This window comes from Aricia agestis, chromosome 8 (genome assembly GCF_905147365.1).
Source record: "Aricia agestis chromosome 8, ilAriAges1.1, whole genome shotgun sequence".
NCBI lineage: Eukaryota > Metazoa > Arthropoda > Insecta > Lepidoptera > Lycaenidae > Aricia > Aricia agestis.
Window position 1 is genome coordinate 12,545,376 of NC_056413.1, and position 26,336 is coordinate 12,571,711.

Consider the following 26,336-nt stretch of genomic DNA (forward strand, 5'->3'; position numbering starts at 1 on the left):
TCTTTCACCGCCTTCGTTTCTTCTCGTACTGTCTTTCCTTTTTGGTTATCTCTTCAATAGTGTTAATATTTTAGAATTTATGAAATGCGTCTCCGAAATAGAATTATACCCCAGGCGGGTACCGGAGCTCTACGCAATGGAGAATCCCGCCCCGGGCCTTCGGGCTCGGGCTGCCCCTCGTATTCTGGGGGGGGCAACGAGTCGCAACAAGCTGCCCAGTCTAGAGCTGCTGCAGCAAGTGTTCATCCTTTATCACCGACCTCATCAACTAAATCACTATTTTCATCCCCATCATCGTCACCTCCATCTTACCTTGATATTCGCCAGTTAAGATCCTCTAGTTCATCAACATCTTCATCATTACCAACCTCTGCCGGGGATGTTGTGCAGGAGGTTACTACAGCCAAGCATACTGCACCCACCCTAGGTTCACGACGCACGCGTAAAACGTGGACGAAAGAGATGAATACGTTTATAATGCGTCATTATTTCATAATCACCGATTTAGAAACTAAGAAAAGAGCATATCTCACACAGCTACATACTCTATTTACAAGTGAATACCCCGAAATGGACGCGAGCAAGCAACGTGTAGGAGACCAAAGACGGGCTATTGTAAATTGCAACCTTCTTTCCAAGCAAGAACTATTACAGATCAAAGAAGAAATTAAAGACACTCTACATAATTCACAATCCCTACTAAATATCCATAAAGATGCACCAGACACATTAAAGCACAATAGATTAAATTGGACAGACGAACTAAACGAATGCATAATTAAAAACTATTATCGGATCACACATTTAGAGACAAACAGGACCTCATATAGAAAACCACTACACGAAGCCTTCATAAATAATTTTCCTTCTCTAGCACATCTAAGCGAGCAACGAATAAGTGATCAATTAAGAGCAATTATTAACAATAAGTATATAAATGACCAAAGACTTAACACCATAAAGCAGGAAGTAGCTGAAGAGCTTACAATAACTGACGATAAATTAGGTTCGCAAGAAGTAGCTCAGAATAGGTTTAGTTTTGAGAATGATACACAAATACAAATTTTAGAGCCAGACAACCAACAAGTTAATCCTGACAACACACATCTACCTAACAGAAATGCAGACATTGATGAAACATTTAATTTAGCACTGGAACACTTTAAAGGTACAAACCCTACAGACAGAATATTTATACCGAAACAGAAGACTTCAAAAAATCTAGCTAAGACAGTCAACTACATAGATAAATTTATTATTCCAGAACATATAAATGAAGAGACAGACTTTGATTACTTTCAAACAGTTATATATTGTGCAGCGTGGACAGCTGCCAAAATGAATAAGACCAGGTTATCATTTACTATTACCAATATGTCACATCCGGCCAAAAATAATAAGAAACCACAATGGCAAATAAGACTAGAAAAAAGAGTGCAAGATATACGAGCAAAAATAGGTAGAGTAATGCAGTACATTAATGGAGGTCGAAGTAGAAAACTGATTGCACATGTCAATAAAATTAAAGAAATATACAAAATTCATTCTATACATGAGGAACCAAACACACAAATCGCTCAGATTCTAGACACATTAAAACAAAAGCTTTCAATATTGACATGTCGTTTAAAGAGATATAATGCATGCACACAAAGAAAACAACAAAATAACCAGTTTAATCACAACGAAAAAGAATTCTACAGACACATTAGGACGACCGCTACTAACCTACCACATACTGAAAATACACATACTGAGATACCTGATGCTGGTGATTTCCAAAGATTTTGGGCTGGAATTTGGGAGCAGCCTATAAATCATAATTTAGAAGCAGAGTGGATAAAAGCCGAGAGAAAAAAGTACGATAAAGATCTACTAGAAATGACATTTGAAAAAATTCCTTTAAACATATTTCAGCAGGTAATACGTAAGTTACACAATTGGAAGTCACCAGGATCAGATTATATTCACAATTACTGGTATAAAAAACTTACAAACACTCATAGCATTCTATACAAATACCTAAATAAATTTATTGAAGACCCTAATTCAATCCCCCCGTACATTACATCTGGAACAACATTCATGATACCCAAAGACTGCAACGAACTTACAAACCCCGCTAAATATAGACCAATAACGTGTTTACAAACGATATATAAAATATTATCTTCTTGTATGGCTGAATTAATATATAAACATGTAAATGATAACAATATACTAGCTGAACAGCAAAAAGGATGTAGAAAATTTAGCCAAGGTTGTAAAGAGCAATTAATTATAGACTCAGTTATTTTAAAACACGCTACTAAAACAAAATCTGACCTATATTCTATTTATATTGATTACAAAAAAGCATATGACTCTGTGTCTCACTCTTGGTTATTGCATGTTCTGGAAATTTATAAAATACACCCAAAAATAATACATTTGCTGAAAACTACGATGACTCTGTGGAATACTAAACTTAAACTTAAAACCCCAACTACTTCAATAGAGACCCAACCAATTAAAATTCAAAGAGGCATTTTTCAGGGAGATGCACTTAGCCCGATATGGTTTTGTCTTGCGTTGAACCCACTCTCCAATATATTAAATTCTTTAGAAGCAGGATACCGCATTAATTATAATGACACAAACAGACATACTGAGACTATAATCAACCACTTACTGTATATGGATGACTTAAAAATATATGCTGATAATGAATTTGACCTGTACAAGCTGACTGAACTGACTGAACAATTTTCAAATGATATTAAAATGGAATTTGGGGTGGATAAAACTAAAATAAATTCTGTTAGGGCGGGAAAAATATATCTACACTCATACACACTACAATCTGGGGAACGAATAGAACCTCTTGACGAAGGAGAAACATATAAATATTTAGGTTACCATCAGTCTCAACAAATTCTATCTAAAGATACTAAATGTAAATTAAAACAAAACTTTCAACATCGGCTTAACACAATACTGAAATCTAAGTTATACTCTAGAAATATGATAAAAGCCATAAACACATTTGCTATCCCAATATTGACCTATTCTTTTGGCATAATTAACTGGAACAAAACAGAACTCATAGGAATACAAAGAAAAATTAATACAACGATGACCAAGTACCGTAAACACCATCCAAGATCATGCATACAGAGACTGACGTTGCCAAGAAAAGATGGTGGAAGAGGCATCATTGATATTGTAAACCTACATAATAGACAGATCTTAAATTTAAAGCAGTATTTCTTAACTAGATCAGAACTTTCTACAATACATAAAGCAATAGTTACAAATGATAATAATTTTACACCTCTCAATTTACAGGATTTACATACATAAAATAACTGATGATAAAACCAAACTTTCCGAATGGGCTAAAAAAGCTCTCCATGGTAGACATCTGCACGACCTTTGCCAAACCAATGTGGACAAGGAAGCATCGAACACGTGGCTGAGTCGTGGAGATCTCTTCCCGGAGACTGAAGGATTTATAATTGCAATACAAGACCAAACAATAGAAACAAGGAACTACCAACGATACATTACTAAGACCCTTACGACAGACAGTTGCAGAAAATGCCATAGTTGCCCGGAAACCATCCAACACATTACAGGAGCTTGCAGAACAATCGTACAGACTGACTATAAACACCGACATGACCAAGTTGCAAGTATAATGCATCAGAGCCTCGCCCAACAACGAAATTTTATTGCTGACCTAGAACCATATTACAAATATAAGCCTCAAACTATACTAGATAATGCCGCCACCAAAATCTATTTTGACCGAACTATACTTACTGACAGAACTATACATTACAACAGACCAGATATTACAGTAGTAGATAAAATAAACAAAACTGCATATCTTATCGACATAGCCATACCTAACACTCATAACTTACAAAGTACAATAGCTGAAAAATTCACAAAATATATTGAACTTAAAGACGAAATAGCCCGCCTCTGGAACCTGCAAAAGGTAACAATAGTACCAATAGTATTATCTACTACAGGTGTAATCCCTATTCAGCTATTTAAGTCTCTTGATACCCTTCAACTACCCCATAATTTAGTCTATTTAATGCAAAAAGCTGTAATATTAAACACTTGTCGTATAGTAAGAAAGTTTTTACAAACAGATGATGAGCTAACAACATTACATACTCCACAAACACAACCAAATTCACACATTCATACATCACACATAATATCACAACCTGATCATACAGCACATCACCCTTCGCCTGACACACCTTCGTCCATTCATACTAACAATTTAAATATTTAATTTTTAAGTACTTACCTGGTATGTACTTGGCTTCGGCCCGTACATACTAGTTTGCCGGTGAGAACCGAGAGATTTAGAATTAAATTAATAATAATAAGTAATTCAATAATATAATACCTAGTTGTAGGTACTTTTTTTTTATTTAATAAGGGGGCAAACGAGCAAACGGGTCACCTGATGGTAAGCAACTACCGTCGCCCATGGACACTCGCAACATCAGAAGAGCTGCAGGTGCGTTGCCGGCCTTTTAAGAGGGTATACGCTCTTTTCTTGAAGGTTTGCAGGTCGTATAGGTCCGGAATTACTGCTGGTGACAGTTCATTCAAGAGTTTTACAGTGCGCGGCAAAGTTACGCGAAAAACGCACTGTGGAAGACTGCCACTCATCAAGGTGATGAGGATGGTATGTTTTTCGCGTGGGACGATAGCGAAAAGTTGCAGGTGGTATGATTCCGAACAATCTCCAGAGCACTCTCCGTGATACAACCGATAGAGGATGCAGAGTGAAGCAACATCTCGGCGTAATTCCAGGGGGTCCAAGCTGTTTGAAACACTATGGCAGTCAACAATTCGAGCAGCTATTCGTTGGATACGATCCAGAGGGAGCAGTTGGTATTTTGGCGCCCCTGCCCAGAGATGAGAACAATATTCCATATGAGGCCGAACCTGCGCCTTGTAGAGTTGTAGGCGTTGGTCCGGACTGAAGTACTGTCTCGCTCTGTTAAGAACACCAAGTTTCTTCGAGGCTAATTTGGCCTTACCCTCAAGATGATATCGGAACTGGACTTCGCTCGATACGTTGACGCCAAGTATCTCAATGCTAGGGGAGATGGTTAAAGATGTGCCCTCGAAACGAGGATAAACGACCATTGGTGACTTTTTAGTGGTGAACGCGCAGACTTGTGTCTTGGCGGGGTTGAATTGGACTAAGTTACGTCTACCCCATTCAGAGACCTTCTCCAATGAATTCTCCACCTTAGACAAAGTTCGTTTCGACTCTCAGTGACATTTTGCCGAGAAATATTAGGGGAGCCGGTATATAAAGCATCACCTGTACTATCATCCGCATAGCAATGAATGCCTTTGGTTTGTAACATGTCATTGATATGCAGTATGAATAGAGTAGGCGATAGCACACAGCCCTGAGGGACACCGTTAACAGACTGAGTTTCCGAGCATTCGCCGTCAACTACGACCTTTATGCTTCTGTCTGCTAAGAAACTAGTACTTACTACATTCCTACACCCTTATCAAGATTTTACAATATTTTCTCAAGTTTTGCATGCAGCTGCATTCAGCTCGAGAGAAGTGGCAAGTAATTATAAGTTTTAAAGTTTGAAGACCATTGCTAAGGCTACATAAAGTTAGCTCAATAACAGCGAAGCCACATTGCTTATAATATTCTTTGTGATTAGATGCTATTTTATTTACAATTCTAACCGCCGCACCTACTCAGATGATTAACGTTCAATTTAATGAAGAGATTGACAAAATATAATGTGTCAAATTTTTTCATTAATTACATATTTTAAGTAATTAATGTTCCACTCTGAGTGCGGCAGTAAGATTATTATAATATTTTGTTTACGCAGGATATTAGCTTAATAAGCATTTACTAAACCTAGGTATTAGATAATAAAACGTGTTGCATGTATATGCCCGTTACCAGCCTTCCTTGACACCAATGGGTTGCGAGCGTGGTACATTCTCATCGCACACTGTCATGTACTTGCCTACTTTGTTTCAAACTAGCTGTTAATTACAACAAGGATATTTGCTGCGTAGCATTAGAACTGCCTTAACTTTTATAGACAGCGTTTAGTAACACTGAGGAATAAAAAACATGGAAGTCCCAACCCTAATACAAACAGCGGAACCGAGAGCAGCAATTATTTCACACATCAATTCCCTAGAAACCTAGAAATAAAAATGTGTCGCTACAACTTTTTCCGTCTAGCTCCCTTTCGTAACTTCGTTCCAATGTGTTATATTACATAGTAATATTATGTATCTTTGTCTGTTCGCCTTCTCTAAAGTTGTCAGAGTTTTCATTGTACCAACTACCACCAATATAACTATTTGTGTCGGAGTCCATAAAACAGCTATTGTTATCAATTTAAACACTACCTCTAAAATCAAAAGCGTATGGTGCATTTTCTTATTTTTGTCTTCTGCTAATGTAATTATTTTGACTACAACACTACTCACTCTGACTCTGACTACAACGACCTAACTACGAATGAAATCGTAATAATAGGTATAACTGTTGTTTATTGACTGTAAAAAGGTACTATGTTCACAAAAGTGGTGATCTGATGATGGGATCCTTGAGGAATCGAGGGGACTCCTTGCATAGTAGTGATTTCAATTTTTTCTGAAGTATAATTCGAGGCACGAAATGCTACGAAAAAGTAAGACTTCACACCAGGTTATACCCTGAACCCGAAGGTACCCAATAGAACTTTTGAATCCTTATAGATTCTGTTGGGTACCTTCGGGGATTTTGGCGTTTAAACTACTGAAAGCATAAGCCGATATTATATCAATTTGATTAATCGTCATCATCACAACCATAATTATACCAGGGGTCATCACATTATACCCAATTACTGGTACTTTTCGTGATATTTTGCATCGAAGCTGATGTTTTGATGATTGTTTCACTGTTTGTAGACCGATTTTTAAAATTCTTGTGTTGTTGTATAGGATACTAGATGTCCCGCGCGGCTTCGCCTGCGTAAAATAGGAATTTTACAGAAACCGTACATTTTCCCATAAAAATGATGTTGATGATGAATGTAATTTGCATAGTAGCATATGCTTTCGTTCTTAAAACAACTCTGAAACCCCCAAACTTGTATCTATAAAGAATCAGGAGTTCTCTCAGCACCTTCCGAACCACGGTATACCAGGTATATCTCGGTGCAAAATCTTACTTGTTGGTAGCTTATAATACTTAGAATACTTCTCACGATACCGAAGTCACCACATGTTTCCCTATAAGTTTTGAGGAGTTCCCTCGATTACTTATGGATCCTTCATCAGATCACCACTTTTGTGAATATAATACCAAATTGGGATGATACCCTATATACCAAAAGAAAAATTTTGAAAATCGGTTAACAAACGGCGAAGTAATCGTTGAATATAAGAAAACGAACATAACACCTCCCCCATTTTGAAAGTCGGTTAAAATAGCCTATGTGTTATTCTGATGTATAAGCTATATTATTGTAAAGTTTCATTAAAATCCGTTCAGTAGTTTTTGCGTGAAAGAGTAACAAACATCCATACATTTTAAAATTTATTTAAACTTTTGGTACCACTACGATTTCTGCAGTGTCATGAAAGCACAAGTCCGCGTTTCCTTATAAAATTATTCCCTTAGTTCTAAAATCTTTGTCGTTATCTCACTGTCTTTTATATGCAAAAACGGACTATATTCATTTGTATCTTAAAATATAGGTCATGATTTTTAGTTATCATAAAAACCATCCTAGTTGGAAAATAGCGGAGAGTCAGCAGAAGAAAATATGCTCCGCGACAAAATCGAAGTGCTTAAAACTATACTATTATAAGAACGATTCAGAAAGATTTAATATAGTAAAAGATAATAATAATTATTATTATTATTAAGACTGCACTTATGTATATCACGTCGAGTTTAGATCATTTTAATAGAAGTTACGAACAAATACAATATTTTCCGTAGAAAACTAGTACCATAGACAAAGGAAAATATACAAACAACTGCGTGTTCTCATATATTTTATTTTATATAAATCAAATGCACATTCATGCGTCACCTCGCTATATATAAATACATAGTTCTTGCATACGGCAAATATCCAGAAAATAGCATTTGCTACAGGTTAAATCAGATTCAGCGACATTTCTCGAACCTTCCAAAGTTCATCCTTACACTATACTAGTAGATGTTATCCGATATGTTACGAAAATAAGACCGATCACACAAAACTCTTGAGAACGTTCGAGTCTTCTCGCTCCACCTATTTCGACCTTAATAATATGTCATTCAGCTAGCCTTTACTCTACATCAGTATTTAAACATAAGCTTTTATAATACATCGACAATTACACTAGTCCATTATCAATCGTTAAATAACGGAGCACATTTTGAGATAAAAATTTAATGTTTACAATATAATACACGTCAAATAATACTATTTTTGCTATAATTTCAAAACAATGGCGGAATCGCGAAAAGCAACAGTAACAACTATTTTAATAAGTACGAAAAATATCTTAACACATAAACGGCTGGCACAAAAGATAGACGTTTGGGTCTGTGCGTCGGCGACAACTTAATACTCATATAAAAAAATTAGAATACTTTTGAATCTCAACCAATCACACACGTCATAATATCACGTCATCGTCAAGATGGTTCGTTGTGATTGGTCCAAACTCATTTCTACAATCAGTCAGTATATCTTGCATTTTAGTAGTAGACAATACTTGGAATTTCATAAAAAAAAGAAACAAAATTACCCTTTCTTGCTTATAAAATAAACACTAAGTAGGATACAAAATTAATCTCATCGCTTCAGGCGTTTACACTTGAGAGTGAAATCCTTATTCAAATAAAGGTAAAAATTAATACAAGTCTTGCAATAAAAAGAAAAAAAACATGAAGAATATATTCATTGTCATAACAAAAAATAATTTCGATGCATTCCATTTTAATTTCAATTACAAAAAAACGTAGAGAATCCATAGAGAAAAAATAAAAATTCGACGCCGACGTGCCCCTACAAAAAATACAATTAACAACTAACGGCACACGACAATACATGAAAATATGTACGCCACATAACCAACAATATACACAATAAATAAGATCATGGAATGTTATTATGATTTCGGGTCTGACCGTCGAGGCAGAGTATAAAAGACACTTAATAAAAAAATAATTCTAACTCTCGTCCTACGATAAATTATAGCAAAAATACACGTAAATATATAGGCCACATAGTGTGCTGCTCAACATTGCACATGGTCCGTCACGACACTGGCGACGGCCGACCCGCCGACCTGCCGAGCTCGTCGACCCGCCGACCTGCCGGCCCGCCGCGCCCACCGTACCCGCCTGACTAGCCTCACCTGCGACGCAGCTCTTCGCTAAACATATACATTATCTGTAACCAAAAAAACTCGTTTAAAAGTGAGCCTGAAAAATCCCTAATATTAAAATCAGTGGCAGTAGCAAATAAGCTTTATGAATGTGTCAAGTTGACATTTAAACCTAAGGGCCAACCCACACGTACCACAACCACACCACGTCGCAACGACAAAATGCCGTCAAGCAGTGGCTACGTGTGAATAGTGTCACTGCAACTTTTTGTAGTCAAAAATATGTCGACGTAGTTGCGTTGTCGCCAGTAGTTGCGATGTGATTACGTCGTGTGCAGACATAGTTCGACTAACTAAACTCATGAAATTCGAAGAGGAAACTTTATTATTGCTATCCTTGCAAGAGCGCGGGCGGCGTGCGCGCATCGACGCAACGTTGTGTTTGCGATGTGGTCGGTATTACACACGCGGTCGACAACGACTGCAAAATGTGGTACGTGTGAACAGTCTTATTCATTTACAATACGAAATATACGCCCGACCACGTGGTGTGGTTGTGGTACGTGTGGGTTGGCCTTAAGGCTTCTTACAGATAAACAGCACTTGTCGACGGCAGCCTAACATCACTTGCTAGAACCACGGCTTAAGGTTGAAATAACGGCTTCCTGATTGCTATTACCACTTCATGGCCGCAATCGTCGCAGCAGGCCGTTACTAGTTTACGTATGTAGGCGTAACACGATGTCTTTTATTGGCATCATATCATTACCGGCTAGTGGTCGCGCACGTCGGCGTAGAGCGTGGTCGCGATGTATGTGGTGGGCACGAAGCCCTCCTCGCGCGTGGCGGCGCGGCGCACGCGCGTCCACCCGTCGCCGGCGTCCGTCTCCAACACCAGCAGCTTCTCGCCGCACTCCATGCGCATCGTCGAACCCGTGCCGTTTGCTGCAATTTAAAATTCGAATTTTAATTATTATTTTATTTATGTATGGGCATTTTTTTCTATATTTAATATTGAAGTTGACAATGCAATGGTATCAATGTGAAGATTATGCATCGATAGAAATTTTTAAAGGTTAATTTGAAATTTCAATGCATCCATTACTCAATATTACTAGTTCAGAAATTAATGATCTTGAAGTACTATCAGAGACATGGACGGATAACGTTATTTGGTACGGTTATGACAATCTGACTGTTACGTTCGACTCGCCCCGACTAAACGTAGGTTCGTCATTTGCCTATGAATTAATTTCTCTGATGGTATTTCTATTTACAGATTCGAAATCTTACCATCAAACGCATACAGCGCCTTGCAATACCCCAGCGGCTGGAGATCCGGCTCGTAGTAATAATCAAAATCTGACTCGTGGTCGTGGTCGTGATCGTGGTCATCGTGATCGTCGTGGTCGCCGTTAGCGGCGTGGGCGGCGAGGTCCCCGCCCAGGCCGGACTCGGGGGAGCCGCCGGCAGCGCGCGCGCTCGTGTTGGCGTGGTGCGCGCCCGTGCCCGTGCTCACGGACGATTCGGACGCGGACCGCGACAGGGATTCGCTGTTGGAGCCGATACTAGAAAAATAAATGTTGAATGAACACAATTTTATTATTGTTGAATTAGATATCATGTGGACTCTTGCTTAAAATTAGTAAATAAAGAAAGCGTGCTATTTTTAAAAACACAGCAAGCAGACAACATGGTCGCTCACTATGCCATCATACGTCATTTCTCTGAATGTATGGCATATCATTTTTATATCTAGTATTAGGAAAGCTAAGTATGCGAGTTTGTCATAAAATGTAATAAAATTACTGCACCGAGCGAGGATAGGCCAATGTAGTCTTATTGATTCTGAAAAACACATTCCTCCTAACGCATGCTAATGGAACTGTACCCTAAAGGCGGCCGCACATGTACGTTTTCCGTATTTGTTTCCCATATTTGGGATTCACACACGAACGCGTCGGCTTGCAATACGAAACGTACGAGTGGAATTCGTCCCGTTCGGAAAAAAGCGAACGTGTGCGCCAGTTAAAGTATTTTCTACTGATTCCATGCATTCGGATTCGGAATACCGAAAACGTGCGTAAGCGGTCAGCCTAAGGGCCATAACTCACCGGGACGTCATCCCGACGTAGCCAGTGACGTTACCATGGCAACGTCCAAGCAACGTCGACGTAGAGGTGACATGGTAACGTCACTGGCTATGTCGTGATGGCGTCTCGGTGAGTTAGGCTACGTTTCCACCAGAGATGTGTTGCAAGGAATGTGTTTTTAAGATCCAATAGAACAAGCTCACGTCAATTAACCCTTTAACCGCCGAGCTTAAAATCAATTGTCGTGGCTCTAGCGCCGGCACCTTAGATCGAAAAATTTATACCTACAACAAATAGTGATGTGCAATACTTATCTTTTTCGATGTCGATAATTTATTTCTTAATTTATAATTTTTATAAAGTATAAACTGATATCTAGTATTTGAATCCATAATGTTGTTAGTAAATATACAACGCTGGCAAAAATATTAGATAAAAACAGATTGAATAGTGAAGTGACATAATTCCCGATATTTGTTATTACATTTCAAATAATATTAATTTCATAGTTTCCACTGATTAAATAATTGAGTTGTTTAAATATATAACCTACTACAAATATAGATTTTTAATAGTAGATCGATATCCCATCCCCTTTACACGCATACAATTTCATCTAAATGTCGTAGCAGACAGACAGATAGGAAAGCGTTACATTGTAATTTATTGTAATTTTATTTCTAATTTAAGTATCCACTACAATCACATTTATCGATAACATCATCATAAGCACAACACTAGTGGAAAATTCTAGAAGGCGGCACTCGCTTATGACGTCAGAAGCGGTCGTCTTTTTCCGACCGTGGCGCAGGGTGTGCTGACAACATTCGTTTCTAAACATGCAGGCTAGGGATGGGAATCGTCAATTCAATCACTGAAATTTTTATACTATATTTATTATAAATTAAGTAAAACAAACAAGTTTATTTGTTCAGGAACCATTGCTTTATTTGTTTTATAATAAATTATTTTTATTAACTACTTTCTTTCCGAAAAACAACCACAAACACCAACACCTGCTAGTTCACGCCATTATCTAGCGCCGCAGCGGTGCGCGCTGAACTACTTCAATTAGACAATCAGCTGTAGTGTTGAACGTTTTGAGCGACTAAAATATTCAATCTAAAAGCTAGACGTGTGATTGAATGGCGTTGTTCAGTCAAAGGCCTAGCTGTTTGATTGAACGACTATTTAAGCCAGTCGGCTGCGACATAAATATTATTTTAATATAATACAATGCTATCAAACAAAAAAGGCAGATTAACCGAGTAGTGGTACTAGTCGTAAATATCCGACCTTGGCGAAATGGGCACGAAAATATTTGTCGGATTATTCCGACCCTGGCGGCTAAAGGGTTAAACGATTCTATTGGTTCTCAAAAACACATTTTTCGCAACACATCTTTGGTGGAAACGCAGCCTTATGGCTCTAAGATACCCTTGCTTCTCATTTATTATTGTCATACAAAACAGCCATAAGTTCCCATACACACCTAGTAGCCTGCGTGGGCGCGGTGCCGTTAGTCCGCGCGGGGTGTATCGCGGGCGCGCACACCTGACTGTTTGCTTCGGCGAGCAGATCCTCGAACTTGCGTAGCTGCGCTTTGAGCTTCTTCAGCTTGTCGCAACATTCGTTTAGTTGACCTGGAACGTGGTTGGAAATGAAGTGAAAATGTTTTATTTCTAAATCGGTTAAAAAATAACATTTTTAGAATGTCTACATGAGGCCTACGTGCTTCACCGGTTCGGAAACTAATCCGGCGAGAAGAACCGGATTAAATTAAGAAACTAGGAAGATTAGTTATGTGAATATACCCAATATTTGATACTGCAATGTTTATAAACAAATAATAATCAATAATGTTTATATGGAATTTAACATAATATTATGTATGCGTTGTTGGAGTTAATATTTACTCAAATGGCATGTTATCGTTCTCTTTCGTTTTTCGTAACGGCAGAGAAAGTTTCTAGTTGTTATTGACATTTCAGAACAAGTAAAACAATAATCTAAATTGGTGCCAGTGGGACTATAAAGAGTCAGGTTATTTGCATCATACGCATTACGTTGTCATTTACAGAAGTAGGCGAACACAATATACTGAACTTAATGCGCCGCGTACGGTGCAGTTGAATATGCGAGGTTTCATATCATTGCGTACAACGAATTTCAAAATGCGGCGCGTACGTTGCTGACAAATTTGCGATCACCTTTAGTAGTACCAGAGTAGATAGAACTAAGGAGTACCTCGACTTGAAACAAACGGGCGAATATACGCGAGTTGGGCGTACCTAAATGTCAATTTCAACATGTTTCACAATGCTTAGTAACGCATTAGCCCGGGCGCGCACTAGCGGCCAAGCCGCGGCGGCCATCGAGATAGATAACTTAGTATGAAACCGCCATAGACGACGCGCACCGGGCCGCAACGCGACCAGCAGCCACACCATACGATGCCGCCGCGACCTGGCCGCTAGTGCGCGCCCGGGCTTAGTACAGCAGGCGCCGGCCGATAATATGACATACTACGTCAAACGTATCGAGATCTCTTCTGAGTTGGCCTACTCAGGTAGTACACGCCACACGGTGATAAACGTAAACTAAAATACCTACCTTCAACTGTCATGGGGTCGCCTAGCGACGGGTTTGTCTCGTATACGCCTTTCATCTTCATTAGGCCTTCCATTGCCGCTTGCTCCTGTGCAACCTGAACAAAAATAATGAACATTGGTTACATTATAAATGAAGACTTTTTGATTAACTTTTTATGCAGAAAGACACCAGTAACTTTTTGCTTAACTTTTTATGCAGAAAGATACCAGCAACTATCTATCCCCGTTCGTAATTTTTTACAGTTTGTTATTTTCTTTCAAGTTTATCTTGTCATCAGCACAACTATTTTAGTTATTGAGACTTTTAGTATTCATGTGTTTATGCAAATAGTTTTATTTCTCTCTAAAAGTTATGATATCCAGTAAGCTAAGAAAACATTTAAAAATGACAATGGACACATACTTGTTTACTAAGCTCCGATATTTTAGCCTGCAATCTCTTTTTCTTCTGGTTCGGCGGCAGATCTGAATAATCCTCCTTTCCATCCACGGACATGTTGTTCTACAATAAAACAATTTATTAGTATGTAAACTACATACGGCATGTTTTTCTGTATAGACCTCAAAATGTAAAACATTTATTATAATTTTAGGATACACGTACAAAATCGTACATTGATCTAACGTCACATATCTCTTTCACTCGCCCACGAAGTAATGCTAATGCCTTTTATCACACAATGACGAGAGCGAGATAGCAATATTATATTCGTGCGCAAGTGTAAGAGACAAGTTATGGTAAGTCATTCCTACATGTTTTGCTGTAGGTATTGTAATCAATCAATTTTCTACTAAAGAAATCACAACAACGCATTTTAAGGTCCGTATCGAAATGGTAAAAAAAGAAACACAACTTCAACTCCAACTTACAATTACTATAACACATCTTTGAGAATAATCAAATACAATTAATATTAGGAGTTAGTAAAAGCTAGCTGGTTATGAGTATTAAAATATGTATTAATATATAAATATAAATTTGTATTTATACAAAAGTTTCTTACTAACTTATCGACATATTTACACTATTCTATTAACTGATCGTGCACTTAAGATTTGTAACACTGACTCTGAAAAACACCCAACAAGGACCAAACCTAGTGATGGCAAACTACAACAGAAACCAATAGAAGAATCGATTTCAAAGGTTTCAGAACAGCCATTGAAAAAAAAAATTATGATATTTCCAATATGATAGTGGGATTAAAAATTGTAAACGATTTTATGATAATATTTATAATGAAACACGACGCTGCATACGCATCTTAGGGCCTGTTTCACCACTTCCTGATAAATGCCGGATAGGCTATCCACAACTTATCTGACAGATACGTTGACTTGACTACTTTATACTTTATCTGTCAGATAAGTTGTGGATACCTATCCGGCACTTATCAGGAAGAGGTGAAACAGGCCCTCAGACCTCAGTCTTATAATGTGGTAGACCAATCAGAGCATAGAGGCCATGGGGACGCAACTTTCATCTTTCTCTACACTTTTATATTTCTAGAACATAATATACATTATACATACAGTGTGTGCAAATAAATTGACGAGGTTTTTGGAAATAAAAAAATATATAAAGGTGCATTGTGCATACAAAAAAATCAATGGCTGCTCTAAACTTTCAAAAATCGATTCTCGAAACCGTGACCAACTTCAGACAAATCACACATTGCCATCCCGGTAGACACATCACGTAAGTCCATAAATTATTCCAAGCGAAAAAGAACCTTCCAGCGATGAAATTGAGGTTCATATTTGCCAGCGCTCAGACCATTATCAGCTTTGGAGCGCACGCGAAAATGAACCTAAACCACCTACGATAAGTTACAATTTCGCTTGAACATTCCAGGACACGTGACAGTCACATGAACACCACACACAACTGACCTTGAGAGAGTTGCACGCCTCAATAATCTTCTGTTGCCAAAGCAATACAGCGCGCGGGGTGGGGAAGCAAACAAATAAACATTAAACAGGGAATAAATATAAGACTCGCACCGCTCCGAGGAGAGTCCAGAACATAAAATATAGCGTAAGGCCAAAGAAAAGATAATATTAGATGAGGTTGAGACAAGACAGTATAATATACTTCATCTTTTGAAACACCCACTGCTTTTGCCAAATTCTGACCAAACAACTCTATATTGTAAAATGTCACTGAAAATACCACCACTATCTTATATATAAAATTCTCGTGTCATTCTCGTGTCTCGTGTCAGTTACCGTACTCCTCCGAAACGGCTTTACTGAATTTTACCAAATTTTTTTATGCATATTCAGTAGGTCTGAGAATCGGCTACTGGCTAATTTTTATATTGATAATTGCATTTGTTGAATAAATAATATGTAGTAAATTATTACAACGCGAGACTGACGGGGACCATTGTTTGTGCGACGGGATAGCGATGGACGTTGCCATGGTACGTCTTATTTAGTCACTTCAATAAAATAATATGGGCGAAATACTTAATTTGGCAAAGCAACGTTTGGCGGAACTGCTAGTATTATATTATAATATCCAAGTATCGTTTTCCATGTGACCAAAAACTAACTCAGGAGTCATTTTAAATGGCAGAATTTGCTTCGCATCTACAGTGACAATATCATGGGCCGTGTCAACAATCTTGTAGGTCTGTACTTCTTACTTATGTCACAGAATACATATTAGTATCCATCTTTACTCCATCTTGTGATATATTTACATACCATCTTGTCCCAACAGTCAATCATCAATATATTTGGAATAAAAGAAAACAATATTTTAATTGTGAGTGTGCTGAGAAAATAAAATAAGTTATAAATGTAAGTAAATAATAGTTATTAAATTATATGCCTCAATAAATGAAAGAGCAGGCGAAACAATCATTTGCATCCGTCTAATCTTTTGTCTCGCTTGCTCTTGTATTATGAATTTTCTTGCTGTTACCATAGCAAACAAATGAAGTAGGTATGTGAAAAATAATATGTCCATTTTTATGTCATACGTAATTGATATGAATATGAGAAACAAGGAAAGCTTAAAATCATGCGTGAAAAAACTCATCGGCGGAAAAACTTACTTTTTCGTATGGCGCCGCCGGCCAAAAATAATATTTTGTTGAGCGTGAACCCAAGTAAGGTAGGGGTCATATGATAACAAAAAATATAATATTAGTACCAAATAAATAATAAGTAAGTACATAAATAATCTGGCCAGTACCAATTAAATTTAGGCCATAAAAATAAAGTATTAAATCATAATTTATCTTTACTTATACATGCTAGAAATATATGTAAAATAATATTATTGTCTATAAGTAATTAATATTATAGTAAAAAGCACAAAGCCCATATTCAATATAAGCACAGCCCCATCATCCTTAGAGTTTGAATTAAATTAAAATCGATATCTTTATATTATATCGCATTGCCAAAAGTAAATTTTAATGTTTAATGAAATATAGAATATCTTGATGCAAAAGAGAGAAGATAATAACAATTATTCATAGTTATTGATTTAACCTATCAACTCCCAAGCGGTCGAAGGATTAATTTGCATGATTTACGACTAGTTGATAAATGTTAAGTAATAAAAATATCCGAATATAAAATATCAATATCATTCGAATTCCGAATATAACCTTCGGACCAATCATTACGACTAAAATTGACTATATTATTATCATTCTCTCTTCTCATCTCAACATAACCTAACACTCAAAATTTACCACGTCAAAACCACCCTTATTCTCACCTTATTAGAGCTGAATATGGACAGCAGGCCGCCGCGCTTCTTCACCCTATTGGCGGAGACGGTCCCGCGTACCGTGTGCGGCGCGTGTGCGGGCGCGTGCGTACCGTCCGTCGCGTCGCACTCCGCCGCCGCCTCGAAGCGGAAATCCTCCGGCGGGACGAAACCGGACTTGTACCGTTCTATCACTAGCTGTGTGTCCTGGAATTTATAGACAGAAATGAGATTATATATTTTTTACGAAAATTGTGTGACAGGACAAGAATATACTGCGTACAGTACCCATAACTGCATATTATGATTTGACTGTAAAAAAACTGTCTTTGATCCTCTCATAATATTGCTATTAAAATCAAGGCCAAATTATGAGCTTGTAAGTTGTATACAATATACAGAATGTAAATGTATGTAAAGTGATAATACTTTAGGCTGTGTATCTTACCGACGGTTTTCATGAAATTTAGTATATAGGGGGTTTCGGGGGCGATAAATCGATCTAGCTAGGAATAATTTTTAGAAAATGTCATTTTATTCGTGTTTTATCGAATACCGAGCAAAGCTCGGTCAAATAGCTAGTGTTTCCCTTATGACTGAACTGAACTGAAAGAGAAAGAAATAAAAAATAGAATTATTCTAGCAAATATACAAAATATTGTCGATCCGAGGCCCGGGCATCCGTATGGGTATGAACACGGCATTCTTTTTTTATTTCCAAGCATTGTTCTCATAGAAAAAGTTGTTCATTTTGACGGGCTCATTTGATGGTTTCAAGGATAACGGTGTTTACACTAACACATTGTATACCTCTTTCTCGTTGATATTGTTGGCGGCGCTCTCCATGCCGATGAGACACTGCATGATGATGGGGAACACCTTTCGCTCCACGTCCACAGAGCTCAGCATAAAGTTTTTTATGTTCTTTATCCGCTTCTCGTCTAAATCCTGAAATTAAAGAATTTTCTATTAGAAAATTATGTTTCATTTTTTTTAACTGCGTCAAAAGCGTGAAGGCCTAAGGCCTTCACTGGAACAACGAATTTCTGAATTTTAAAGACTTGGTTTGAAGGTATAGAATAATAATAATATAGTTAACACACATATGCGTTTCACAGTTACGTTACAATATTTTTAATTAACTAATTTTCCAATAGTTTGCTTTGCCTTACGGTAAAAGTATTAAACCTACAATGCATATACAGTGTGTAACAAAAATAAGTGATAATACTTTAGGGTGTGTACGTGTTCCTTGTAGAGAGTTCACTGTGAAAGTAGCAGCTCTGAAAGACGAAATTTTTTTTTCACTTTTGTATTGGGGAAACTCGTGACGCTCGGGCCCTTGCCCATACAAAAGAGAATATTATCACTTATTTTTGTTACACACTGTATATGCATATAAAGCTTATTTTTGATTCCACGTCAAAATCCGTTATATAGTTTTAAAGAGACAAGCAATAATTATAGGAACTGACAGCGGGAGAAGACTTTGCTTTATGTATAGTGAAAAAATAATGTAATTTTGACAACCAAGCTCCCAGTCGGATGCATTTATTATGAACACACTTCATCCTGAAATACTCACATGCAGGCGTATAAAAATAGAGGTTTTCACTTATTTGTGTGTTGCGACCCGCTTGGCGGCGGGCCAAGGCGGCGCCATGTTAAGAGGGTGCGCTGAATTGTGTCAAAGTTTAAATTACTTGTTCCGAGTGCCTAAGAGCACGGTCATAATTGTCACCGGTGCCCTATTATTCTGTGCTTTAGCTGCTATATAACATTTTAATGGGCGCTTAATATAATAAAAGTCAACGCTAAATACAACGTACAGCTACCAATAATGTGTCACTGTTTGATCGTGATTCAGGCTACTTACAGTCTACAGACGAACGGCACTTGTCGACGGCAGCCGTCGACAGTTGACGGGGCTGCCGTCGATGCGTGCCATCGACAAGTGCCATTCGTCTGTAAGAAACCTTACTGATCAACCAATTGCTTGACCCCGTGCGCATACTCGTCACACATGTTTAAAAACACTGTTGCAGGTGTCAAACAGACAGACACGTCAAACTTAAATAACTTAAATACCCCCCCCCCCCCTAATTTTGCGTCAACCCCCTCGGCCCCCTCTATTAGCTCACCTGCAGCTGTTTAAACACATGTGGCAAGCGCTGCTCGTAGTGCTGCCGCTGCGCCTCGTTCGTCTTCCGCAGCTGGTCCATGTACTCCTGTTTCGCGTCCTCGCACGCCTGACTCCGGAGTTTCATGTTCGTCTTCTGTTTCTCCACCTCCGCTCGACTGAAAGAAGAAAAATAATGGTAAAATTGAAGAATAGGCTACTTGACCTACTTTTTTCCATTTTCATTTTTTTATATTTCAATAAACTTTTTTTAAAAGAGAAATTGTTTCACAGGAAAATAATCATAGAACTTTATTGCGTTATAAATTACAACAATACATTCTGTAGGCTGGGCTTTACATCTGACTAAATTTCATATGTCAGCCATCAGCCAATACAACGATTCCTATGAATCAATTTCCCCAATAAGTTATGATAAAGTCCTATTTTTTTAATGAAATAAAGGGGCAAACGAGCAAACGGGTCACCTGATGGAAAGCAACTTCCGTCGCCCATGGACACTCGCAGCATCAGAAGAGCTGCAGGTACGTTGCCGGCCTTTTAAGAGGGAATAGGGTAATAGGGGTGGGAAGGGAAGGGAATAGGTGAGCGTAGGGAAGGGAATAGGGTAGGGGATTGGGCCTCCGGTAACCTCACTCACTCGGCGAAACACAGCGGAAGCGCTGTTTCACGCCGGTTTTCTGTGAGAACGTGGTATTTCTCCGGTCGAGCCGGCCCATTCGTGCCGAAGTATGGCTCTCCCACGTATAATATTTGTTGTGTGGTGTGATGATAAGCCCTATCTTTCGTAAGGGCCCAATTTACAAGCGATCAATAAAAATTACGGTCACATAAAAATGATTGTTTCGGCAGTAATTTTAAATTGGCTTAAAAGGGGTCAATACACAAACAAGTAAAAGATACCTCATGGCGGGTTCCGTTTTTAATAGAATAATAATAAATTAAAAGCATAGACGAGACATAAAGGAGAGCAAACATTTATGCCGATACTGAATAGCTTATGCATTAATAAAAGGATATAGGCACCGCCGCTCGCTGTTAGGTTAATCATTTTGAGAGCCACCCACCCTTTGAAAAGAATCGCCCTTTTTGACCAATAAGTACATCAAAAAAAAAATTGAATCTATAAAATAATTTTAATATCATCGTTGCTTTACGAAAATAATATATTTCATTTATTGACTCAATTTTTTCAAAACTTGCAACCAAACCTATAGCACACATTGCTAAGGGTGGATTGCACCAGAGGCGTAGTAATTATAACTTATAGTTAAGGTTAAAAGGCCTCTTTAAGGTTATCGTTAAATATGGCGGCCATTATGGACTTTTACTAGGGAATTGACAGTTCATTTGACATTTTGTTATGGTTAAAGTTAATGTTAAAGTAAGTTGGTGCAACCCACCCTAAATAGTACTCAGTAATACCTAGTAGACACTTGTCGCTTGCTAGACAAAAGTGCCATTCAGAAGAATTTACTTTATGAATCAGAGTTAGTCAAGTCAAAAAATACTCGTATAAAATGAGGCATGTCCAACACAATTTGGCACAAATACCTATACTACGATAAAACAGTCGGGTCAGACAGGGCCTTATTGATCCAAACGATTGACTCACACGGACACATTACACGGGGGTGTACCATTTCGGTTATATTAAAAAACATACAGTAGACCATTTTTAATAGAGGGTGTAGTTGCAAACCTAGCAAAACAAAGTGATATACTTTAGGGTGTGCAATGTGCATGTCGTCCCTTATATTATTGTATGGGCAAATTCATAACGTATCTATAACGTATAATAACGCGCTAATCTCTGGAACTACTGGTCCGATTTGAAAAATTCTTTCAGTGTTAGATAGACCATTTATCGTTGAATGCTATAGGCTATATTTAATCACGCTGAGACTAATAGAAGCGAAGAAATAGAGGAAAATGTGGCAAAAACGGGGAAATTATTTGAAAGGGCTTATCTCACGAACTACTGGAGCAATTTTTCTGTTATTTGGCCTGTGCCAAATAACAAGAAGTAGACGACGTGAAGGATCTTTTGTGGACTAATTTGTCTGTAAAATATGTAATTTATATATTAATTAAATAATAATTTCTCAACAAGAAACAGAAGTCGTGACACTTTCAGCGCTGCTACTCACACAATGAACTCCATTAATGAGACACATACACACCCTAATTAATTGTTAATTACTAACTGCCACACTCAGAGTGGAACATTATTTACTTAAATGTAATTAATTCAAAATTTTGACATAAGCCCCATACATTATCTGTCAAACTCTTCTTTAAATTGAAGGTTAATCGTAATTAAATGTCTCTGAGGATAGTTTTGTTACACTGTTTAAATCTCCAGAAACAGTCGCATGCACACTTTTGCATGATTTCAGATTGACTTGAAATAGCAAAACAATGAAGAATGGCGTTCCACGCGAAGAACTTATAATTGGCATACACGGCTGAGTCACATTACTGTGTGTTGATATGTATATTGTGGTTTCGGCTCTAAATCAAATTGAGTGTGTGTATGACAACATACAATAAATATACGGAACTGGACAATCTGCTTGTTTGGATAAATTGGACAATCTTGAAAGTGTGTCATTGCAAAATCTGCGAACTACATCCTACTGGCAATCGGCATGCTTTATTTTGAAACTCGGAAAAAAGTTTACCATTGAGGAAGATAGCTGTTTTGATTTTTGTGACTGTTAAAATATGACCAAACAGGTATAACTGATTGGAGTATTTCTTCACGGCATTTATCTTTACGAACTATAGACTATTTTTATGAATAAGGGAATGTTCACAAAAACGCATTACAAAATATACTTTACGGGTTTAAATATGAGCCCAAAGTAGAGACCGTAGCTGTCAAAAACCTTTTACCTTAATGCAAGTAAACCTGACACCTGCGCCCATTGTAAATACTCGTACCTTTGTAATCCTCAAAGGATAAGACCCATGAAATGCAAAATATTCAGTAGAAACGAATGATTACAAGTATTTAATATAGTCCGGTCGCGCAGTAGGCAGAAATTCGTCTGTTGCTACACATCACATAATATAGCTGCTCGTCTCTTTCACAAGCTGCACTAAAATATTGCTATTCGCCTTACACAAACTGTGCGTGGAAACAAAATACCAATTTTACTTTTGCGTACGAATAAGAGACATAAACAGCGGTAGGTCAATGACCGAATTTGTCTCTTTCCTGTGACCGGACTATGATCAGTTCGATTCCGAGTAATCCTTCGTGTTAACCATAATAATACTATGCTTATAAGTTATAACTCAAATATCTAGAGCTCCTTGAAGATACGACTCAGTATAATAATAGTTTGTCGTTTTTTTTTTCCTTGCCTGATGGGCCACTCTAATTTATAAGTACTATCAGAGAAGATAATTCCTGGGCAGATAGAGGACCTAAGTAATTTGGCCGTGTTAAGTCAAACCTATCCGACCACAGCTAACATTGAATTGACGTAAGCCGACCGAATGGATTAGATCCGTCAACTGCCAATGAATCAATTTCTTCTATGGTACAAGTTGTTAGGGCTCTACCTTAAATGGAAATCCGCGTCCGCCTTCTGGAAGGCGTCCAAAGCCCGCTCCGACTCCCTCGCCGCCCTCTCGTACGCCCGCCGCGCCCGCTCCAGCGCCGCTATCGACGAGTTGAGGACGGCCATCTGTTTCGCTCCCTCGTTCAAGTGTTGCTGGAAAGGTGTACTATACGTTTAATCAGTGGCTTGATGTGTAAAACATCTATAATGGCTAGACAAGAGTTGGAACAACTGAAGTCAGTTTCACATAGAGCGAAAGAGAGCGGCTATAGGAAATATTATGTACCTCTATTGCGGCTTTTCCACTTTGACCCGAGAAGATACAGTCCATCCCATGATATTATGTGTACTTGGTTTAGGGCATATCTGTCTATGGTTTCCTAGGATTGACTATTGATAGCTTCGCATCATGGTAGCGAATGGCTTACTTAAAGAAGGGTCAAAAGTGTTATGACATCCCGACTTCGACATTAAATTTAGACAAATTTAAATTTAAACAGCGCAATTTAGGGAAAGGGGTCATAAAACTCTAAGTTATCAAGTGGAATCATAAAGCAGTTCTTCCTTACGACTAAATCTGATTCTTAGATAAGTTATTTCCCTCGTTACGCCCTTTCTAAGCATTGAAAGCGTGTTTTCCCAAACAATAACTACTGACTCAAGCGAATAACGATGTTATACTGTTTGTTTACAAATTGCACATTCATAGCGCATTACGTCGTTACCATAGACAACATCTCACCTTTCTTTCCTCACGTAACTCCTTGGCGAGCAAATGCAACTCTCTGACTACGTTTGACTGTAAATTCTCCGCGACGACTTCTCTCTGGCCTGCGAAGTCGTTTAGCTCCTGCAGTAGCAGCCTGAATGCTTTGCATGGTGTGTACCTGCAAAAAAAGAATAAATTATTAAAAAAAAAATAGAATGGTTTGAGCTTCCGTTGTTTCTTGGTTATTTAGGTGTTGTACCTAAAAAAAATATTGATAAGCCCCGACTTATCCAAAAGCATTTGAGTCCTAGTTCATATAGAGTCGAAACCGTACATTTTTCCGAAATAAAAACTATCGTATGTCCGGGACTCTCTATGGGTAAAGCGTGAACACTGAAAAGGTAGCCTTTTGCATTTAATATTTATATGTATGATGTCAAAATACTTACTGGTATTCGTCTTCTTCTTTTCTTTTTGGTTGATAGTTTTTGACAAGCCTTCTGTAACAAAACATGTACGTAAATGTTGCATTCCGATTTCCGTTAAAGTTGAAAACATTATTTGGGCGATTACCAAGTAGAGATTATTGAGAAAAGAACTTCTGAGGGTTTTATCACCATCTTGTTCTCACATTCGAATTTCGAATGTTCATCAACTTCACGTGTTCATATTCTCAGGTTGTTAAAACTTTCGCTTGTTATGCAACAATCTGTAAATCCCTTTAAGTACTTGCTAAGTCAAAGCCTGCATTTTGTAATTACCAAATAAGAATTTAGAAAAAATATATATTTATTCATTTTTTAATTCGTTTACAATTAGTTAAAACACGCGTTTTCCTCCCAAACGTTGATGACTAATGAATCATTGACCTTCTAAAGTAAACAATATGAAACAGAAACTTGTTAGTAAATAACGTATACCTACTGTACAGCAGAAAACTCGTACTACGGCGCTTTGCTGGACAGTGTTTACTATCTGTAGACGACGAGAAATTTGACACCTAAGATGTTAAACGATCAAGTCTACAATATACACCGAGTATAAAACTGATACAATACGTTATACGACATTTATGGCAGTCGTATTTTTGGCACTCATTTAAGGTCGAATAAGGTCAGCGGGAAATACTGAGAATTCAGCTATCGAATCGATTTCGAGGTACGAGAATTGTGACTTAACCTCGGTAACGCGTGGCATCAAAACTATAGTTAACTGACACACGTGACACGGGTTGTATTCATAACTTTAATGCTCTCTTTTTCTTTATCCATAGTTTTGATTCTCATTAAGAACTGAAGAACAGAAAGATTCCGATAACACGGCTCCTCCTTAGAAATTACATTGCTCGAACGTGTAGCCTGTAGATAGGCAAATACGCGTTTGATTGTCCACGAACGACGTCGTGGCAATCGTGAATATCCATCATGGCCCTTATTGGGCACAATTTTAAAGACTATCAGGGTTACGCGTAAGGGCGCATTCCAACACGCATGTTTTCTACGCGTTTTTTGCCGTAGCGTTTGTGAAAATACGCGACGCTGCTACCGCGCGCGCACATCTGACGCGCCCTTAAGCCTATAGGCTCATACTGGGGCATGATGTAAAAGGAAAACTACGCAAAAACACCATTAGTTGCAGGCTAAACTAGTCACACTGTGGTGTAGTAAGCGGATTTTATTAATGATCCCATAATCCGTATTGAGCCGTGAGTATTATGTCATTATCTTACCTCGCCCGAGGCTTTGTTCAAGGTTATCTGGGGAAACCCCTTGACCCTGTTATGAGTTTAAAAAAAAGAGTATACATAATATTTGTCATATGCCGCTTGATAATACAAAATGAAAAACGCAATTGCCATTTAGTGCTCCACAATACGAAATGAAGACGCAGGTAACTTACAATATTAGCAAAACGTTATTATACTTAATCCTTAAACCCTCGAGGTCATTTTAAGCGTTAATGTAATGGAATGTAATAGTAATGGGAATTAATGCTATTTTCTATTAATTTCATTAACATGCTAATTTTGATGTCACAGCATGCTAAGTATTATTGCTTTGCTATTGGCTAAAAACGCGGCATTGTGAATTATC

At 37.9% G+C, this 26,336-nt stretch overlaps 1 protein-coding gene across 5 annotated transcripts in view; it reads right to left on the reverse strand.

The window, feature by feature from the left end:
- Nucleotides 1–9,024: 9,024 nt before the first annotated feature.
- LOC121729329 (formin-binding protein 1-like) overlaps nucleotides 9,025–26,336 on the reverse strand; it is a 58,438-nt gene continuing 41,126 nt past the window's right edge. The window contains exons 3-16 of one of the 5 annotated variants that reach the window (XR_006035952.1): nucleotides 24,693–24,743; nucleotides 24,277–24,421; nucleotides 23,536–23,687; nucleotides 19,964–20,120; nucleotides 18,633–18,770; nucleotides 17,832–18,029; nucleotides 15,986–16,015; nucleotides 14,496–14,594; nucleotides 14,094–14,187; nucleotides 12,973–13,123; nucleotides 10,681–10,955; nucleotides 10,157–10,332; nucleotides 9,399–9,452; nucleotides 9,025–9,333 (exon numbers count right to left, since the gene is read on the reverse strand). Coding sequence is in view for 4 of the 5 variants with exons in the window: in XM_042117806.1 (XP_041973740.1) it covers nucleotides 10,160–10,332; nucleotides 10,681–10,955; nucleotides 12,973–13,123; nucleotides 14,094–14,187; nucleotides 14,496–14,594; nucleotides 15,986–16,015; nucleotides 17,832–18,029; nucleotides 18,633–18,770; nucleotides 19,964–20,120; nucleotides 23,536–23,687; nucleotides 24,277–24,421; nucleotides 24,693–24,743 (1,663 nt within the window). In the remaining variant the exon portion in view is untranslated. Of the gene's footprint in view, nucleotides 9,453–10,156; nucleotides 10,333–10,680; nucleotides 10,956–12,972; nucleotides 13,124–14,093; nucleotides 14,188–14,495; nucleotides 14,595–15,985; nucleotides 16,016–17,831; nucleotides 18,030–18,632; nucleotides 18,771–19,963; nucleotides 20,121–23,535; nucleotides 23,688–24,276; nucleotides 24,422–24,692; nucleotides 24,744–26,336 lie in introns of all 5 variants that reach the window. The other 4 variants (XM_042117807.1, XM_042117806.1, XM_042117809.1 and 1 more) reach the window with 4 other exon arrangements.